The sequence below is a fragment of the Sphaerodactylus townsendi genome, linkage group LG01 (assembly GCF_021028975.2).
Source record: "Sphaerodactylus townsendi isolate TG3544 linkage group LG01, MPM_Stown_v2.3, whole genome shotgun sequence".
Lineage (NCBI taxonomy): Eukaryota > Metazoa > Chordata > Lepidosauria > Squamata > Sphaerodactylidae > Sphaerodactylus > Sphaerodactylus townsendi.
In genome coordinates, this window is record NC_059425.1 from 75,003,898 (window position 1) to 75,023,490 (window position 19,593).

General features: G+C 43.6%; 1 protein-coding gene across 1 annotated transcript in view; it reads right to left on the bottom strand.

The window, feature by feature from the left end:
• The window catches only part of ABCC10 (ATP binding cassette subfamily C member 10), a 45,689-nt gene extending 26,936 nt beyond the window's left edge, over positions 1–18,753 (bottom strand). The window contains exons 1-12 of the mRNA XM_048483936.1: positions 18,459–18,753; positions 16,152–16,347; positions 12,664–14,029; positions 9,248–9,475; positions 8,078–8,234; positions 7,189–7,328; positions 6,971–7,050; positions 6,547–6,718; positions 5,330–5,428; positions 4,932–5,121; positions 2,201–2,278; positions 108–290 (exon numbers count right to left, since the gene is read on the bottom strand). Of these exons, the coding sequence (XP_048339893.1) occupies positions 108–290; positions 2,201–2,278; positions 4,932–5,121; positions 5,330–5,428; positions 6,547–6,718; positions 6,971–7,050; positions 7,189–7,328; positions 8,078–8,234; positions 9,248–9,475; positions 12,664–14,029; positions 16,152–16,312 (2,854 nt within the window). The 5' untranslated portion in view covers positions 16,313–16,347; positions 18,459–18,753. The remainder of the gene's footprint in view (positions 1–107; positions 291–2,200; positions 2,279–4,931; positions 5,122–5,329; positions 5,429–6,546; positions 6,719–6,970; positions 7,051–7,188; positions 7,329–8,077; positions 8,235–9,247; positions 9,476–12,663; positions 14,030–16,151; positions 16,348–18,458) is intronic.
• Positions 18,754–19,593: the final 840 nt, after the last annotated feature.

Sequence of the window (19,593 nt, forward strand, 5' to 3'; positions counted from 1 at the left end):
AATCTGTCCTTTAACGGTAATCCTACCATCTGAACAGGAAGCAGCATTTCAATGATGTTGCAGAACACCTACAATAAAGAAAAATGAAAGCAATAAATAATGTTTACCCTGCATTAGCAGCAGAGAGAGGAGAACGGACAACGCAAGACAGCTGCCAACAGCCAGCCAATAGGCTCTGTAGACCTGAAAGGCCACTGCTCCTCCTTTCTTCTCTTCCTCCTGCTTGAAAAGGCAGCTTCGTTGCTCTTCTTCAGGCTCCAGGTCCTCCTCTTGGATGTGTGCTGTGGAAGCTTTGAAAAGAGAAATACAACTGAAGGTCACAGGAAGCAAGTGGAGCTTCCTGCAGGACAAGAGTAGCAAGACTTCCTGTAGAATCTGTGAAGTGCCTCTCCCTTGTTTTATAATACAGTTCAAGCAAAGGGCATCCTTTCATGTAGTTAACAAACAAATTGTTTAGAAGAAGCATACAAATCTGTATATCTACATTTGGACACCATTTATTCCTCCCAGAACCTTCCCGAATGCCTCCTTCTGGATTAATATAAGTTGCTTCCTGTAAGAACATACAGACTGCTTACGAGCCAATTTACCCAGCTTTTACCCCTGAAGCAAGCTTGACCTAATGATTGAAGGGCTTAACTGCAGCGCAATTTGGGCATGCGTGTGCTTGGTTTTCAAGTTAGAATGGGCTGAGAATTCTCCTGAACAACAGTTGAGAGAGATTAAATGAGGAGATGCCCTGGCTTGGATAGCCCAAGCTAGCCTGATCTTGTCAGATCTTGAAAGCTAAGCAGGGTTGACCCTGGCAAGTATTTGGATGGGCATACCAGGGTTGTGACATGAAGGCAGGTAATGGCAAACCACCTCTGAATGTCTCATGCCTCGTAAACCTCACCAGAGTAGCAAGACTCTGTATTGTTGAAGTATGTACCATGGAGACACATTTCACTGTGTCATGCCTCTGAAGGTGCCAGTCATAGACATGAGCAAAACATTAGAAGCAAAAACGAGCAGACCATAGCCACACAGCTCAAAGACCCTATAACAGCCACTCACCAGAGGTCTCCATAAGTTTGATGTGACATGACAGAAAAAGAAACTAGTCAGTAGTAATCATGGGTTATTATAGATAACTTTTTAGTGCCATTAACTGTACCACTATGTTGTAGATCCAGGCATATGTTGTCAAGGTTGTGCTTCTATTGCAGGCTTATGGAGTTTTCCCCAGTATTCAAGTTACACTGTTTTGCTGCTGAATAAATGTATTTAAATTTTTCTCCCCCAAATTACAGAACTCAGTTTTGTCATGATACTATCTGTCATGATAGTAAGATTACACTGGTAACATCACTGCTGCCCAGTAATAAAATTAATGTGCTTGCCTTGCTCTGCAATGCCTATGCCATCTTTCAACTTATTTTGTTTGGGACTCTTTAGTTTGGGACTGCAGCGTTTGGGACTCTTTAGTTTGCAGAGGAGACGTCTGAGGCGGGATATGATTGCATTCTATAAAATTATGCATCGGGTAGAGAATGTTGACAGAGAGAAAAAATTATCTCTTTCTCACAATACTAAAACCAGGGGGCATACATTGAAAATGCTGGGGGGGGGATTAGGACTAATAAAAGGAAACATTTCTTCACGCAACGTGTGATTGGTGTTTGGAATATGCTGCCACAGGAAGTGGTGATGGCCACTAACCTGGATAACTTTAAAAGGGGCTTGGACAGATTTATGGAGGAGAAGTCAATCTATGGCTACCAATCTTGATCCTCCTTGATCTGAGATTGCAAATGCCTTAGCAGACCAGGTGCTCAGGAGCAGCAGCAGCAGCAGAAGGCCATTGCTTTCACATCCTGCATGTGAGCTCCCTAAGGCATCTGGTGGGCCACTGCGAGTAGCAGAGTGATGGACTGGATGGTCTCTGGTCTGTTCCAGCAGGCTCTTTCTTATGTTCTTATGTTAATTAGAAAAGGAAAACAAGTGTTAAAGCCCTGCAAAGCTATCCCTCCTCCAAAAATGTCATCCTTTCATTTTGTGAATCTGTATTTTCGGCAGTTTTTTGTGTGCATAATGTTCTGGAGGCTGGGCACTCCCTCTTCCCAGTGCTGGGATCCACATCTCTCCTCAATTTTTGCCCAATTGTTGTTGATCTCATTCAGTCACATCAATGTACTCTTGAAGGTACCAGGATACTGACTTTTGTCTTTCTTTCTCTTGTCTGTTTCCAGAAGCTTAGGGGCAGTTTCCATCAGTGGCAGAATCTCCAATGCGGTTCCTAGAAAAAAATAAGAACATAATTTTATGCTTTCCAGAAGCTATTAGAACAGTGATGGCGAACATTTTCCAGACCGAGTGCACAAATTGCAACCCAAAACCCACTTATTTATTGCAAAGTGCCAACAAGGCAATTTAACCTGAATACTGAGATTCTAGTTTAGAAAAAACGGTTTTCACTAAGGCACGAGCTACTTGGGAGTAAGCTTGGTGAAGCAACTGTGCAATGCTTCAAACGGATGAATCACAATCCTAAGAGGGTTTATTCAGAAGCAAGGCCAGTCTAGATGTGTGTGTGTGGGGTGTGTGTGATTTTCCACTCCCCCCACATGACGAACTCTGTGCGCACATGCCCACAGAGAGGGCTCTGAGTGCCACCTCTGGCACGCGTGCCATAGGTTCGCCACCGCTGTATTAGAACATATGTCAGCTGCAGTGCTGTATCACCCACTTGAGGCTCCAGATTCTTGGCTACATTGAGACTAACTTAATGAAAGACATAACTTTGCTGCCATCTCCTCCAAACAGCCTGCAGCTCTCCCCAAAAAGGGTGTTCCAAGGGAGCTCAGTGGGTCACAGCAAGAGACAGAAGGCAGAAACATTTTGATCCATTAATCAAAGTGCCTCTGTTAAAAGTCTGGATCCACCTCAGTGGTGTTATTTCTCTGTATACTGCTCTAGACTTGTAAAATTTCTGTTCAACATTGGCTCACTGTCACTGCATGAATACCCGCTTGGAGTCTTCTACTTCATCCATATAACATTTTCCTTCTCCTTAAACTTGTTTGTTCATCATTCTTATTCCTCTCTGTCCCTTGCTGTCAGGACTGTGACTGACAGCTGAGGGGTGGCGGGCATTTGCAAAGGGAACTGTGTTGCTTTATTCTCTGCAGGTGTCCGGCTCTCACCCTCTCCTTATCATGTGGGAAGTGTGAACTGTTCCCAGGCTTGTAGTGCTTTGTAGTGGGAATCGAGTGAGCCATTTGGCTTGGAGGGGTGGGACCTAGAGGGATATAGGCAGAAGTTTTGAGCGGGATCTTCAGATTTGTCTTTGCTTATGTTTACCTTTCGAATCGAAATAAAGACTTTAGAACAAATCTACAATTTCTATTATTTCCGAACCCAAGGTCTGACATTTGCACACCATTTTCCAACTCAGTCTGATAGTTTTAAATCTTATTTTCTAAATGGCCAACTGGACATTTTAACATTTTGCATTTCTATCTAACCACAGAGCCAACAGGTCCCAAAAGTGGTACTAATAAAAAAGATAATAAGCAAACAAATCCTTTAAAAACAATTGATCCACTGCAGCTGATCCAACTTAATCTCTCCAAAACTGTAAAATAACCACAGAGAAGGGGTTCACAACATTGAGGAGGCCTTTCAGCATGGCTCATTTCTAGGCCATTTTAACTTCCCAAATACACCCATCTAAAATACTTGTATATACTCGTGTATAAGTCGACCCACATATAAGTCGAGGCACCTAATTTTACCACAAAAAACTGGGAAAACTTACTGACTCGCGTATAAGTCGAGGGTGAGAAATGCAGCAGCTACTGGTAAATTTCAAAAATAAAAATAGATACCAATAAAATTACATTAATTGAGGCATCAGTAGGTTAAATGTTTTTGAATATTTATTTCAAAGAAAAACAGTAAACTAGCTCTGTAAGTGGAAAAGAGGGTCAACAAAAACAATATGGTCTCAACGATAACTTTAAAAGTACAAAAGAGCCCTTCGGGGATTGGGCGGTATATAAGACTGATAAATAAATAAAAAATAAATAAAAAACCTTAGCTCAATCAGCAACCCTGGGAAGCTTAAAACAACACAAGAGAGTTAAAAATCTGTTTCGCCAAAAATGTCTGATTTTTGGTCAGGGGAGGAATGTTTATGTTAGCAGTACCAACAGAGTATCTTTAGGAGACCCTCCTGATGATACCACCCAGGTTTGGTGAAGTTTGGTTCAGGGGGTCCAAAGTTATGGACCCTCAAAAGGGTAGCCCCATCTACTATTAGCTTCCATTGAAAACCATGGGGGATGGGAGCACCCACTTTGGGGATGCATAACTTTGGACCCCCTAAACCAAACATCACCAAACCTGGCTGGTATCAGCAAGAGATTATCCTGATGATACCACCCAGGTTTGGTGAAGTTTGGTTCAAGGGGTCCAAAGTTATGGACCCTCAAAATGTAGCCCCATCTACTATTAGCTCCCATTGGAAACAATGGGGGATGGAGGCACCCCCTTTGAGGGTCCTGAACCAAACTTTGGACCCCCTGAACCAAACTTTACCAAACTTGGGTGGTATCATCAAGAGAGTCTCTTGAAAAATCATTGAAATTTTGGTGCCGCTAGCCTGAAAATGCGCCCCCTGGCGGCCGACAAAGTAAAAACCCTAAAATATTTTTTAAAATACACCTCACTCGTGTATAAGTCGAGGGCGACTTTTTCAGCACAAAAAAATGTGCTGAAAACTTCAACTTCTATGCGAGTATATGCGGTACAACCTATTTGATATGAAAACACCCTTCTGCTTCACCCTGTGAAAAATTCCCACTCTAAAGTGGCAAGCCAGAATTCAAACCGGAATGGGGCAGGGGGGAGGAAGAGAAACAGAAACAACAGAAGGCACCTGGTCATACCTGTCTTGAGTATTCTCCCACTGTCCATCATCAATACAATATCAGCATTTTCTAAAAACTCTGTTCTGTGAGTGCAGAGAATTCTGGTCTTGTTTCTAAGAATTCCCAGAATGCACTTTTGCATAAGGTGATTGGCTACATCTGCATCGACAGCTGCCAGTGGGTCATCAAGAAGATATATGTCCTTCTCCTACAGAGAACAATTACACAGATGTAGCCGGTATTGTAAAGGATGGTAAGAAATCAACAGGAAACATCCCCTTTTCTTCAGACTCTAATTATTCTTAAGAGCAGAACCCACTGTCTGCTCAGGAAGACCTTTGGAGAGACCTTTATGTTCCTGCAATTTCATTTCAGTATTTTGTCCTATTCTCTTGCTCACCCAGCACTTTATTTACCTGGTATACAGCTCTAGCAAGTGCAATTCGAGCTTTCTGTCCCCCGCTGAGGGTCACTCCATTCTCACCTACCTCTGTCTGATCACCTGCAGGTAAGATCTAAAAGTTAAACAGACAAAAAAAGTAATGCATTTCATGAAAGGGAGGGAAGCAGACACCACCCTACTGAGTGGCAACTAGAGGCACTGTTAGTACAGCAGGATTTGAGCATGAAATTTGAGGTGGCAGCCACTCACAAGGGAAGGCTATGAGCTTTAACTGAAAAGGGTTTCCTTTCTTTCCAGCTCTGTGCAAGCCTCATTCCTAAATCAGAATCAACATTAGATCAGGGCAACACACAAGGCTAAAGAGGAGCTTCTCTCTTAACAATAATGACTTAAAAAATAAAATACTATAGTTAATTTTAAAAATGGCCCCTTCAAAAAAAGTTATAAGTGCTTAAGTCTCCATCAGAGTGAGACATGTTAACTGATTGAAATGGCAGCTTAAACAAAGCAATTGTTCTTTGGATTGGGACAGCCATATTTAGAAATCTGCATACATAACCGTAGAACTCAAAATAAAAGAGAAGTCCAGAAGCACCTTATGGATTAACAATATATATGATGCAAAACTTTTATGCATCGGCATTCACATCACAGGATGCATCTGTAGCAGTCAGTGACAAGAGTTACAAGTAGACAGACAGTAAGATGGTACAAAGAGAAGCCAGTTTAAAACAATAATCAACCAAAGTGAAAGAAATCCATCCTGCACGGGTGAGGACCATTCCTAAGTGAAGAACAGGCACTTTCCTTGATTACGTATTACTTTACCCTACCCTGCAGGGAGGGGCTATTGTGGCTGAGTCACAGAGCTTATGCATTGAACACAGAAGATCCCAGGTTCAATGTCAGCATCAGCAGCAGAAAGGAGCAGGTAAACAGATGATGTGAAATACCTCAACCTGAAACTCTGAAGAGCAATCCAGATACAACCAGGCTGAGGGGAAGTCAAAGAAAGGACTCAAACATCTGGCTAATAACTCCAACACCTATCTATGGGTGATAAAGCCTGACAATTAAATTCCAAAGATAAAAAGCAAAAGGCAGCAAGTGAAATATCATCAGGTATACATCCAATCTATCTGGGCATTCAAACAATTTCCTACAGTTAGGGGTGGTCCTCACCCACACTGTGTAGACTGACTGAAAATGTTTTCATTGTAGGGCTCTTACATTCAAATCATCAGACAGAGCACAGGCTTCCACTACTTCCTGGTAAAATCTGGCATCGTATTCCTTCCCGAAGAGGATGTTTTCACGAATGCTAGTAAACTGGATCCAGGGCTCCTGTGCGGCTAAGCCAAATCCTCCTTCCAGATCTCCAACATACACCAGGCCACCTTGACTGCATGAATCCAGCAGATAAGCATCGGGAGAAGAGGGGGCGGAAGTGAATTTGTTTAGATAGAGTGGGTTTGGGAAAGCAAACCCAACCAGCACTGAATTTACACAAATATTTGTTCTTTTTTATTACAATACACATTGCTAAGCCCAAGCAGTAAAAATAGGCTCCAGGGATGAGACCTGGTGAGTCCTAATCCAAATTAAGCCTTCAATCTAGTCAATGGAATCATGGAAGAGAGGAGGTATTATTTACCTACTGAGTTCTCCAGTGATAGCTGCAAGCAAAGTGCTCTTCCCGCATCCAACCTTCCCAACAACTCCCACTAGCTTGCCCTGCAGAAGGAAAGAAGCACCAGGATTTTACTGTTAAGTCTTCAGATTTACTATTCATTATCTTTCTCTCTACACAACTTTTTATGTGAAGAGACTTAGAGGACGGTTTTCCCCAAATTTGTGAGCTTCCTTGCTCACCTTTGCCACTGTTAGATCCTGTATAAAGAGTTGCAAACTTCCTTTAGGTATGTGTTGTTCAGCACTGTCCTTGCCTGCTGGTGACCATGAAAAGGTGGAGTTGTGCATTTCTAGGGCACAAGATGGGTCAGAGGGGCCAGCTGCAATGGGAAAGAAAAGTAGCACAGATACAGTTAAACTCTCTAAAGACCAAGAGGCCCATCCTGGATTTGTGAGTGGCACATTGTGCTTCCAGGGGAAAACAGACAGATCCAACGGTAGTCTCTGAAAACACTCAACGCAAATGACACTGACCTCTGGCACTTCTCAGGTGCAGTACAAATAAGGATATCTTAGTAATAACCTTTCCTTCACCTTCTATTCTCCTCAGCTGGGGTCAATGAGCTCAAACTTGAAAAAATACTTAGGAGTAACAACCACAGCAATCACATGGCTTTCCGTCTCTCAAGGGTGGAAATAACAAGAACAGTTGAGAAGGGATGGGAATGGCAGATGGGAGAGCTGCCATTCCAAAGTGAACAGAACACACTACTGCCAAGGGGGAGTCTACAGATATAAGACTTGTTTTTATATATAGTTAATGTGCCGTACTTGCCAAAGCATCTTTGAAATAGTTCTCATGTAACATCAAACCAAAAACATAAAACAATAAACAAAAGCCACAAAAAGGCAGCAGTAAAATATTACACTCAAATTCAAACAGCAATACACTTTTAAGAATTTCAGTTAAATGTCACAAAACAACAGCAGTAACATTTAAAAAAAAACTACACAAAACTCAGACCATTCTCTTGCTCTTCTCACATCCTTATGAACCCAAAGGAGCTCCGTCCCTCTTCTTGTAACCCACCAAACCTCTTAGCTACTCCATTTCCTCTGGCTTCCATACCTTGGCTATAGTAAGCCCCCAGATCCTGGTCTGTGAGCTCAAGGAAGTGCTGTATTCGATCCAGAGACACTTTGGCTTCCAAGATCCCATTCAGCACCCAGGGAAAATTATTGAGAGGAAGAATTAGCATCCCAACAAGTGCCAAGGCTGTGAATACCTATGGTTGAAACAGAATCATAGAGTTGTAAGTCCAACCCCCTGTCATGCAGGAATACACAATAAAAAACACAATCAAAACACTAAACCCTTTTACACCGTTGAAGTCGCAACGGCAGACGCAATGAAGAGACGAGACGCAGCGATAACATCCGGTGGAGAGAAGCCAGCAGCAGGCTAATCTGTGCTCTGTCTGAGGCTCTGCTGGGTTCGCTGGCTCACCCCTATCCAGCCTGTTTAAAAGCCTCCATAGAAGGAGGCCTTACCACACTCTGAGGCAGCATATTCTACTGTCAAACAGCCCTTACTGTAAGGAAATTCTTCCTAATGTTTAGAAGGACTAATGGGACACAGTTATTTCAGGCCTAATAAACAAAGTAGCATTTTGGTACAATTAGTTAAATAGGAAACTACAGCCAAGATTCAGCAGCCTATTCCTCCAGGATGGGTTTGCTCCTCAGTTTTTGAGTGGTTTTCTTATTGAATAGCACCTGAATGTAGTATGGTCTAAACTTCAGTTTACTGGATTTGTGCATTTCAGGACTTCTATCTGGCCCAGGTTATTCCATCCCAAACTCAGACTGAAATAAGTCTCTAGGATAAGCTAAATCAACTGCATAATTTGTGGCCTGAAAAGGTGGGGGGGGGGGGGCTTGTTCGATGTTTTTTTTGCTGGCCCTCAAGGTAAATTGGCTTGCTACTGCATGAGACAGGATGCTGGATTAAATGGACCACTGGTCTGACCCAGCATGGCTCTTACATTCCCAAAAGCTTAGGAAACAAACACAATAGCTCTTCAGAATGACATATTGTATGTCCTTTTTACTGAAAAATATGCCCATTTCACAGCAAGGATACCCAAAGTGGGCATTCAGAACAATGCAAAGTATTTCACACCTTGATTCCTTTCCACAATAGAGTTTACTGTTTACTATACATACAGGAAGCTATTTTGCAAAAGTATCATAATACGCAACCCAAGCAGAGATGTTGTAGAATAGTCACTTTTCTTACCTTAGTAGCAGAGAGCTGGTGTCCCAGAAGAACATATGTGATAAAGATGACGATGGAGACAACCACAGGTAGTGCTGCCCAGAGATACACACACACAGCATCCAGGTACTTGATTGCTCGGAGGCTTTTCAGCTCTTTGGCTCGGTAACCATACACTCTGGTGCCAAAATGCTGCTCCCAAGTATAGAACTTGATCACTCGCATGCCACACAAGAACTCTGTCATCAACTGTAAGCAGTAGAAGGTACAATGAGACATAGGCACCTCTCTCTTTACACATGATTACATACTCCAAAGTTGTCAGGCATATTAGAGAAAATCTGAACCATGTTCTCCTCTTGTATGGTGCTATATCAGCATGCACAATGACTGTGGCACTTATATCACATTGTGTAGCCACAAGCCCTAGGCCAGAGGCTCCCAGCATGGCTACCTGTAAGAGCCACGGCACCCACCTACACCTTTCTGTGATGAGTTTTTGCCATTTTCTGAGCTGAGGTTTAGATATGACTTGCCATTATATGTAGAATGGCAATTAAGTTGCTAAATCTGTTAGTATCTAAATATGGCCCTGCAGCATTATGTTTCTCAAAGTCCCTTTCGCTCCTGAAAACGCTAATTGAATCAAAGCAGAAAACAAAGTTTATAAATATTTGATGCCAATTAATAAATACAATATGCAAAGTATTAGGAATGAATGGAATAAGGAGATAGATTGCCCTATTTTGCCAAAGCAACGAGATATGGCCTTAAAGGTTATACCTGCTCTCTTCATGGATCTTAGGTTGAGACTTATTCAGCAAAAAGTGATGCTGGACACCAGAGAAGTTCTTTAGCAAAGGAATGAGTAAAGTGTCTAAGTTCTGGCATTGTAACTCACTGGATTATTTCCTTAAACATACCATATGTTTGGGGAGATGCCAGTCATTTGGTTTTACTGGGAAGAAATTATTATTTATATCAATTTGGTATTAGGAAGTTTATTGATTTTTGAGGATATCTATGCACTTTTAAACTTATTTGCCTGTCTTCTGGAGGCCAACCATTGGTCAATGAAAATGGACCCTCCATGCCCATTACAACACTAGAAAAATAAAAGCCCACCTCTGGCAAACCAATGGATTGAAGATCTTAAAATGCTATCAGCATTTGAACACATGGGATATAGATGGCAACTGTGCATTAATTTGTATTTAGACATTTAGAAACTATTTATAGAAACTTATGTCTAGGTCCACTATCACTGTTATTATATATTTGTCTTTGTGTATTTTCTTCTTTATCTTTTTTCCTTTGGTTTTTTTTTCTGTTCTTTTTTTAAAGGAAAAAAGAGAAAAAAAATCACCTTTCCACTGCCCAATTGTTCTTTAGAAATTGTTTTTAGAAATTGAATTTCTGATGTTCATGACATAATGCTGACAACGGCTTTATGTAAAGTACTACGGCTGTGCAAACAGGACAATGATATGCTAAAAATACTGTGTAAGTTGCTTCTGACTAAACCCAATTGGGTGGCATGAGCAAAACGCTGAATGCATGTGAATAGAACTTCAACTTAAGTCATCAGATCATCCCAATTTGAATGGATATTAATACATTAAGAGTAGTAAGCTACTCAAAATATTGTTCCCTCAGGCACTGGTTAAGAACATAAGAACATAAGAACAAGCCAGCTGGATCAGACCAAAGTCCATCTAGTCCAGCTCTCTGCTACTCGCAGTGGCCCACCAGGTGCCTTTGGGAGCTCACATGTAGGATGTGAAGGCAATGGCCTTCTGTGGCTGTTGCTCCCGATCACCTGGTCTGTTAAGGCATTTGCAATCTCAGATAAAAGAGGATCAAGATTGGTAGCCATAAATCGACTTCTCCATAAATCCGTCCAAGCCCCTTTTAAAGCTATCCAGGTTAGTGGCCATCACCACCTCCTGTGGCAGCATATTCCAAACACCAATCACACGTTGCGTGAAGAAGTGTTTCCTTTTATTAGTCCTAATTCTTCCCCCCAGCATTTTCAATGTATGCCCCCTGGTTCTAGTATTGTGAGAAAGAGAGAAAAATTTCTCTCTGTCAACATTTTCTACCCCATGCATAATTTTGGAGACTTCAATCATAATCCCCTCAGCCAGCCTCCTTCTCCAAACTAAAGAGTCCCAAACGCTGCAGCTCTCTCCTCATAGGGAAGGTGCTCCTCAGTCCCTCAATCATCCTCAAGGCTAGCCCTTCTCTGTAACCTCACTTTTTTCTATCTCCTCAATATCCTTTTTGAGATGCGGCGACCACTGTGAACTGGACACAGTACTCCGCGCGGGTCAGCATCTAATTGCTTTGATATAAGGGCATGACAATCTTCTTTGCAGTTTTATTATCAATTCCTTTTCTAATGATCCCCAGCATAAGTTTGCCTTTTTTCACAGCTGTTATGCATTGAGTTGGACATCTCCCATGGAACTATCAACTAAGACGCCCTAAATCCCTTTCCTGGTTCTGTGACTGATAGCACTGGACCCCCCTCTGTAGCATGTGTATGTGAAGTTTGGATTTTTTTTTGTCCCTTCTTATGTGCATCATCACTCTTTACATTTCTCTTTGCTAAGCATTGAACTCGGTGGTGCATTTTGGCTTTCATTTCCCTTGGAGCCCACTCTCACCTAATTCTATCAAGGGGTCCCTCGGGCTTTGGAGCTCTTTCGAAATGAACCTTTGTGGTTCTCACCACCCTACATAATTTAGTATCATCTGCAAACTTGGCCACCACGCTACCCACCCCTACTTCCAGGTCATTTATGAATAGGTTAAAGAGCACTGGTCCCAAAACGGATCCTTGGGGGACACCACTCCCGACATCTCTCCATTGTGAGAACTTCCCATTTACACCCACTCTTTGTTTCCTGTTTCTCAACCAGTTTTTAATCCATAGGAGGACTTCCCCTCTTATTCCTTCATTGCTGAGTTTTCTCAACAGTCTCAACAGTTACTTTTAAAAAAAATCATTTATGTTCCTATCAAAATCTGGCCAGAATTTCTCCTATGGTACACATGTGCTAAGGAACTCACACTAGCCCTTCAGCACCAATTGCTATTGTTAAAAGTACAGGCCTTAAGTGGCTGGACTCATGAGAGAAGACCTTATGTACAGGGAAGAACCAGGACAAAAAGCATTTATTTCCTTTGGCGTAAAAGTGTTAGATGCCTGCCAAAAGAGGGTTTCTTAGCTAGCTCAACATGCATACTTGGTTTGTGTGTACTGCCTTGGTGATTGACCTGCTAGCTCACTACTAACAGGTAAATCATGCAGACTGTGTTATAAAAGTTCACTGTCACAGATACCCAAAGAATTCAACATGAAGCTATTCCAGGAAAGATCAACAGATAAACACAAAAATGAGCCCTGGAAATGCCAGACAGCCCCTCCTCACCTTGACACGTGAGTCTTTGTGCTTCAGCATCTCCTTGTTGTTCTCCATGATCCGATTTGCGATAACTTTATTAACGGGCACAAGCAGCAGAGCCAGAGCCAGCCCTCCCAAGAAGGCTATGCCTACCTGCTGATACAGGAGGTAGAGAGTGATGGCAAACTGGAAAGGAAGACTCCACAGCTCATGGAAACTTAGGCAGAAATTGACCAACCGATCAGTGTCAGTGCTCATAAAGTTGACAATCTCCCCCGTGGTGAAGCCAGCCAGGCTACTGCCACTCACCCGGACAGCTTTCTGGTAGATTGCAGAGATAACTGCTGTGCGCACCATCAGCATCATCTTGTTTACCTCATAACTGAACTGATTCCGAATGATGGCACCAAGGAATGAACCAGCGAACAGTCCTAGTGCATACAGCACTCCATGGCTAAGAGGTTCTTGGTGCGATTCCATAAAACTCACCAGCAGGTTTAGAAGCAGGGGTCCTGAGAATCCTAACAGGCTGCCAGCCAGCTTGAGAAGACCCAGGGAATAATAACGCAGCCCAAAAACTGCATGCAAGACTGACAGGAGACTCACACGCTTTTGAATACCATGAAGACGCTTTGGGGATGGGAATCCATCACTTTTGGAAATTAGTAAGTTTGTGGAAGTTGTAGTCTCTTCAGTGTTCTGGCTGAAAGCTTTCTTCTTCCAACAGGAGGAGAAGCATTCCCAGACTCTGCCTGTCTGGAGCTGTCGAGGTAGCTGATAGATATCCTGAGGTCGATTTAACATGCACTGGTAGCCACGCTTCATAAGAGGATTCATCCAAGCATAGGAGAAACGAGAGAGCCAGCTCTCTCCATCTTCTGCCACCCCCTGCCATGTGGGTGGAGAAATCCCTGAATCTGTCATAAGAGGCTCATGCTGCCATGAATCATTGATACAGCAAAAGTCATGCCTGTGAGATACAGGTATAATATATCCAATTATGTAGAAAATCAGTATGGTCAACTGCAAGCATAGGATAGACACTCTGAAGACAGTGCCAGGTTGAAGGTGTTGAACATCCATCTCAGTCTGACAGCGCCACACCAGAGTAATAATAAGGGAGGGAATTGGAAAGAAGGCAAGAATCAGTAGTGTTGCAGGACCACGGCTGAAACTATGTGGAGACTTGTAGAGAGCAAGCAATGCCAAACTATGAGTAAGCCACGCCAATGTGGCTATGCCGCTTGCCAGTACTTCTACATATAAGGGGTCCAATTCTCGTTGCCATATAGTTGCTGGAATTATGTCTAGGACAGACAGGCCAGCAAGGATAAAAGATGCAGTAATCCTGCATTTCCAGCCAGGTCTGTGGACACTCACAGAATCCAAAAACCTAGTAAAGAGAAAACAGCAGGCTTTAGAGTAGAGTCTCTCACCCCTTCACTAGTCATTCCTGGATGTCATATTTCCCATGCTGTTAACCTTTGGAATATGTGAAAAATTACTATATTGGTTCAAGCCACAGGTATCTGATATGGTATCTGATATGTTTGCAATTATTTGGTGTTGTAGGTTTTCCAGGCTGTGTGGCCCTGGTCTCATAGTTTTAGCTCCAAACGTTTTGCCCGTATCCATGGCTGGCGTCCACAGAGGCATGTCACTGTAAGATGTGTTTCTCTTTGAGACAGTGTGGAGTGTTTTGTGTAGTTGGGTATCTGTTTTGTCCTAGGTGGGAGGGGGATGATGAATATTTGCAAGTGTCCAGGTGGAGTTCATTTGCAGTTGCATTTTTATGTGTCCTAGTGGTTTTGAACCTGGTTTCATCTCCAAAACTAGAGTGAGGTGAGGCGATGGGGAAGGAGCAGGGAGAAATCTGTAGTATCTGATGGATTGCTGAATGGTATTTAAAAAGTCTCCTGGTTTTTGGTCAGTACTATTCAGTATCGATAGCTACGTTTTGTTGATTTTTAGACTCCCACCTTTTTGTTGAAACTGCCTTGTTGTTTCTGTATTTCAATGGCTTTCCTGCGTAGTTGGACATAGTAGCTGTCCAAGTTGCCAAGAATTTCCATGCCATCAAATAAGAGTTTATGTCTGGCTTGGATAAGAGCATGTTCAGCCTCTCCTGATTTCTTCGGTTGGTTTAGTCTGGAATGCCTTTCATTTTTTTTCATCCTTCTCAGAATGCTCCCTTTAGTAGTCCCTATGTATACTAGTCCACAGCTGAATGGTATGCAGTGGACTCCTGTGGTGGTAAGGGGGTCTCTCTTGTACTTTGTTGCATTTTTCTGGTAGGTCTGAAGACTGTTTGAAAGTTATTTTTTCATCAGTTTTCCGGTTCGGTTGGTGATTCCTTTGATGCATGGAAGAAATACCCTCCCTTTAGGGTGCAGTTTTTTCCTCAGTGTGTGTGTGTGTCAGTTTTTCCCCTCAGTTTTATAGCTCTTCTTATTTTGATTATGGAGCACGCATCTGCTAGCAGAGCCCAGTTCAGGTGATTCAGTTCATCAGTAGGAAGATGAGGTTGGCAGATCTGTTTTGCATGGTCTACCAGAGTTTTGATTAAGCTTCTTTTTTATCATGGGTGGTGTCTGGAAATTTGGTGTAATAAGACTGTGTGGGTCAGTTTTCTATACTCTGTGACCCAATTATTAGGTTGTTTTACGGATGACCATGACATCCTGAAATGGCAGTTTCCCCTCTTTTTCCATGGTGAATTGAATGTGAGGGTGAATGTTGTTAAGGTGATCCAGAAATTTCATCACCATGGCTCCTAATTGGAACTACACTGCCGTTTTTTTGGGGGTGCTGATTCTAGAGCTTGTTTTTCTAATTGTTCCATGTAAAAATTAACTATAATAGGGCTGAGAGGGTTTCCTTTGGCCACCCCATCCATCTGTTCCTAGAGGTTTTTATCCCAGACACATGCAAATGTGCTTCATCTCCCTCCCACCTGAGAAGTGGACAAAACAGATATCCAACTACACAAAGTACTCCACACATATTTTACCATGACATGCCCCAGAAAATGCCAGCCACAGGTGCATGTGAAATATTAGGAACTAAAACTACCAGACCATGGCCATACAGCCTGGAAAATCCACAACGGCCAGTTGGTTCCAGTCATGAAAGCCTTCGACAATATTTTGCAATTAGTGTTGCTTAGAAAATATGAAGAAATACTCATGCTTATGTTTATTCCTATGGGCTGCTAGAGAACTGTTTTGTGCAACAAAACCTTAAATATTTTTCATTGAGACTTACTGATGAGTAAAAGTCTTTTAGGATTGCAGTGTTAGTACACCTCAGTAGTTTGAAAGCCCAACAAGCTGCTAGGACTACCTAAGGAATATAGCAAGGATGGTGTTTGTTATTTTTCAACAAATATCATGGCTCATAAATGCAACCTCACTTAAACTGAATGGAATATTCCTGAGTTCTCCATATACAACATGGGTGTTAAAATATGGGCATGTATGTGGGATTTAACTCACGAATCTGGACTGGCAATATACCTTGGTGTTCCTATGTAGCAAGCACTGATGATGGCAAGGACTGCATGAGGAAAGATGTTTAAAATGAGCTGGTTGAAACAATGTCCAACATTGCCATGGTCCCAGACAGGGATTGGATCTATTTGACTGCTCCCACATAGTTTAACCAAAATTTCCTCCATCTTCCTCCAGGGCCAAGGACAACAGCTACAACTTCCTAAGAAAAAACAAAAACAAGAAATTAAGATTGGAAAGGGAAAAAAGCTCTACTGCCCCAGCCTGAGAATTCTATGAATGAAGAATAAAATGTGCTAAATCACTACATTTTCTTCTGCTTTACAGAAAAGGGCAACAACATTCTTCCACTGTCCCCTATCCTCTGCGAAAAAACTTCGGGCACCACGGGGGTGCAGGTGGAAAACTCTGGTCTTGCCCTGGGTGCCATTTTCTGCCAGTATGCCTCTGCCCCCAGGTCAATGGAAAGGCCCCCAGCAGTGGCCAGGCCCGCTCCCCAGCAACCAATGGCTGAACCCCCTGTACTTTAAAAACCTCTGCCAGATGCTGCCATACCCCATGAGGTTGGGTGTGAGGCACAACATGGTGCCCTTCAACTCCCTGCTGTTGGGACTTAGAGTGAGCAAGTGGCACTTGTAGTAGTGGACAGAGCACTTGGTAAGACAACACTCTGGACTCACATTTTGCCCAAAGAACAAGCCAGGAGAGCAAAGTCTACACACTTTGTGGGTGAGCTCTCCCACGCAAGATCCATTCCAGGTACAGCAACTACACAACTAAAAACTGACAGAGTGGTCACACTATTACAAGCTGGGCAATGCACCCCCAAAACCACCTTCACACTTACCCACTCTCTCAATAGGGATTGGGAGCTCTAGTGGCCCAGGCGGCTGCCTTCTCTGTGGGGCAGAGAGGGTTTGAATGCCTGGTGCAACCGGCTCACGCAGCACAAGAGCCGGCAGCACTGGGAAGGCTGCTGCCGCCGCCCCCTCTCTGCCCAATGAAGCAAGCAGCTGCCTTCTCAATGGGGAAGAGAGGGTTTGCAAGCCCGGTATTGGCGGCTCATGCGGCGCAAGAGCAGCAGCAGGCACGCCACTGCTGCTGTCCCCTCTCTGCCCAATGGAGCAGGCGGCTCAGCTGCCTTCTTCATGGGGCAGAGAGGGTTTGAATGCCCTGTATTCCCGGCTCATGCGGCGCAAGAGCACCAACAGCAGGCATGCCGCTGCTGCTGTCCCCTCTCTGCCCAATGGAGCAGGAAGCTGCCTTCTCCGTGGGGCAGAGAGGGTTTGCAAGCCCGGTATTGCCGGCTCATGCGGCGCAAGAGCAGCAGCAGCAGGCATGCCGCTGCTGCTGTCCCCTCTCTGTCCAATGGAGCAGGCGGCTCAGCTGCCTTCTTCATGGGGCAGAGAGGGTTTGCATGCCCTGTGTTCCTGGCTCGCGCAGTGCAGCAGCAGCAGCAGGCAGGCAAGTCCCCTCTCTGCCCAATGGAGCAGGAAGCTGCCTTCCCCATGTGGCAGAGGGGGTTTGCATACCTGGTGCTGCTATCCCCTCTGCCCAACGGAGCAGGTGGAACAGCTGCCCTCTCTGTGGGGCAGAGGGTTTGCATGCCTGGCACCGCCGCCCCCTCTGCCCAATGGAGCAGGCAGCTGCCTTCTCCATTGGGCAAAGGGGGTTTGCATGGCCGGTGTTCCCGGCTCGCATGGCGCAAGAGCAGCAGTACCAGGCAGGCAAGTCCCCTCTCTGTCCAATGGAGCAGGAAGCTGCCTTCTCTGTGGGGCAGAGAGGGTTTGCAAGCCTGGTGTTGCCAGCTTGTGTGACGCGGGAGCGGCAGCACCAGGCAGGCCGCCGCCACCATCCCCTTTGCCCAACAGAGCAGGCGGCTGCCTTCTCCATGGGGCAATAAATGGTTATCCTGTTGGGCCCCCAACCTAAAGTGTGCTTTGAGTTTTGGCCCCCTGTGCAATTGAATTTGACATCCCTGGCATAGAACAATCTCAATCCAGATTTGAGGTGACCTCTAAAAACAGAAATACACTTGCACTTTCCAACAAAACGGCTTTATCTCATGCTAGAATAAAAACTTGCCAGTGTCACAAGACTTCTGCTCATGTTCTTGATTCTGTCAGCAAAAGTCGAATTCTAGGTCTCAACCGAAGTGATACTTGCAAATTATTCAGAAATATATGTTGCAACTTGCCTTGCCACCATCTCAGCCCTTCTCAATTTTTACCCAATGGGAAATTAGGGTGACTATATAGAGATGGCTTTTGAAATATCTTAAAGCAACTGCTCCCGTAAAAATGCGAAACTTACATTGACATTGATTATATATGCTCCTCCTCCGCTTTCTCTCTTACATCAACCTGATGAGGCTTTAAAAAAAGTTAAACCAAAGAATCTCGTAGGTGATTCAAAACTGCTACATGCCAAATTCTCTTCGCGCGCGGAGAGGGATCAGTGTGTACTTCGAGGATAAGAAAGTGGATTTTCATCACAGGGAGGCAGATACAAGAGGTACGAAAGAGCAGGGGTGGGAAAGGAGCGGTAGCGTCTGCCGTGCTCTTGCCTACTAGGAATTTAGTAGAAGTCCACCCCCTTCCTGCGGCTCGTAGCGCTATATACCAGGAACACCCGCTAAACCCGGCACTCGAAACCGGGTTCTTTGCTTCCGGGCCAGAAATACGTTCCTTTCCCTCTAGCGGCCCCTGCTGCCACGGAAGACTCTTTATAGCGGCTTGTGTAGGGGAAGGTTGGCTGGTAGGAGGGGACCTGTTAAGAATTTTACGGTTTATGGTCCCAAAGTGAGGCGTAATCTTGTTTGCAAATAGTCCTCTCTGGCTTTTATGATAGTACTCCATTCAGAATGGACAATGGAGTCCTCTCGTGCAAAGTCCATTAGTGCCTCGTTTATACTACATATGTCCTTCTCACTTGATGACTGCAATATAAATCGGCCATCACCACTAATATTATCATATTTTCAACGGGAATCAGATAAAACACATTTATAACTGGTGGACAGAAATCACGCAAAGAAAAATTGGCATATAGCATGTATTTGTTATTTCACGGATTTAAGGCACCTCTGCAGAGACCATGAGATTATTAAAAATCAATATTAAAAACAAGCCATTAAAAATAGCACAATCACTGAGCAGTCTAAATGTATATCACTAAATGTATATTCATACAAACGTTATCAGGCTAGAATCAGGCCATAAAACAACTGAAAAAGATCAAAACCTTTCATTTTATATACATCTAGCATGTACAGACGAAACATTTGTATGCACATTTATTGTCAGCAGGATTAAGTTTTTCTGGTGGACTATACCCCTTCTTCTAATGCCATAAGGTTTTGCTTGTCTGAATACTTTCATGTTAAGGAAAAAAACATGCATTTTGAAAACATGTCAGAGGGAAAGTTTCAGTACAAACTGGCTATCCT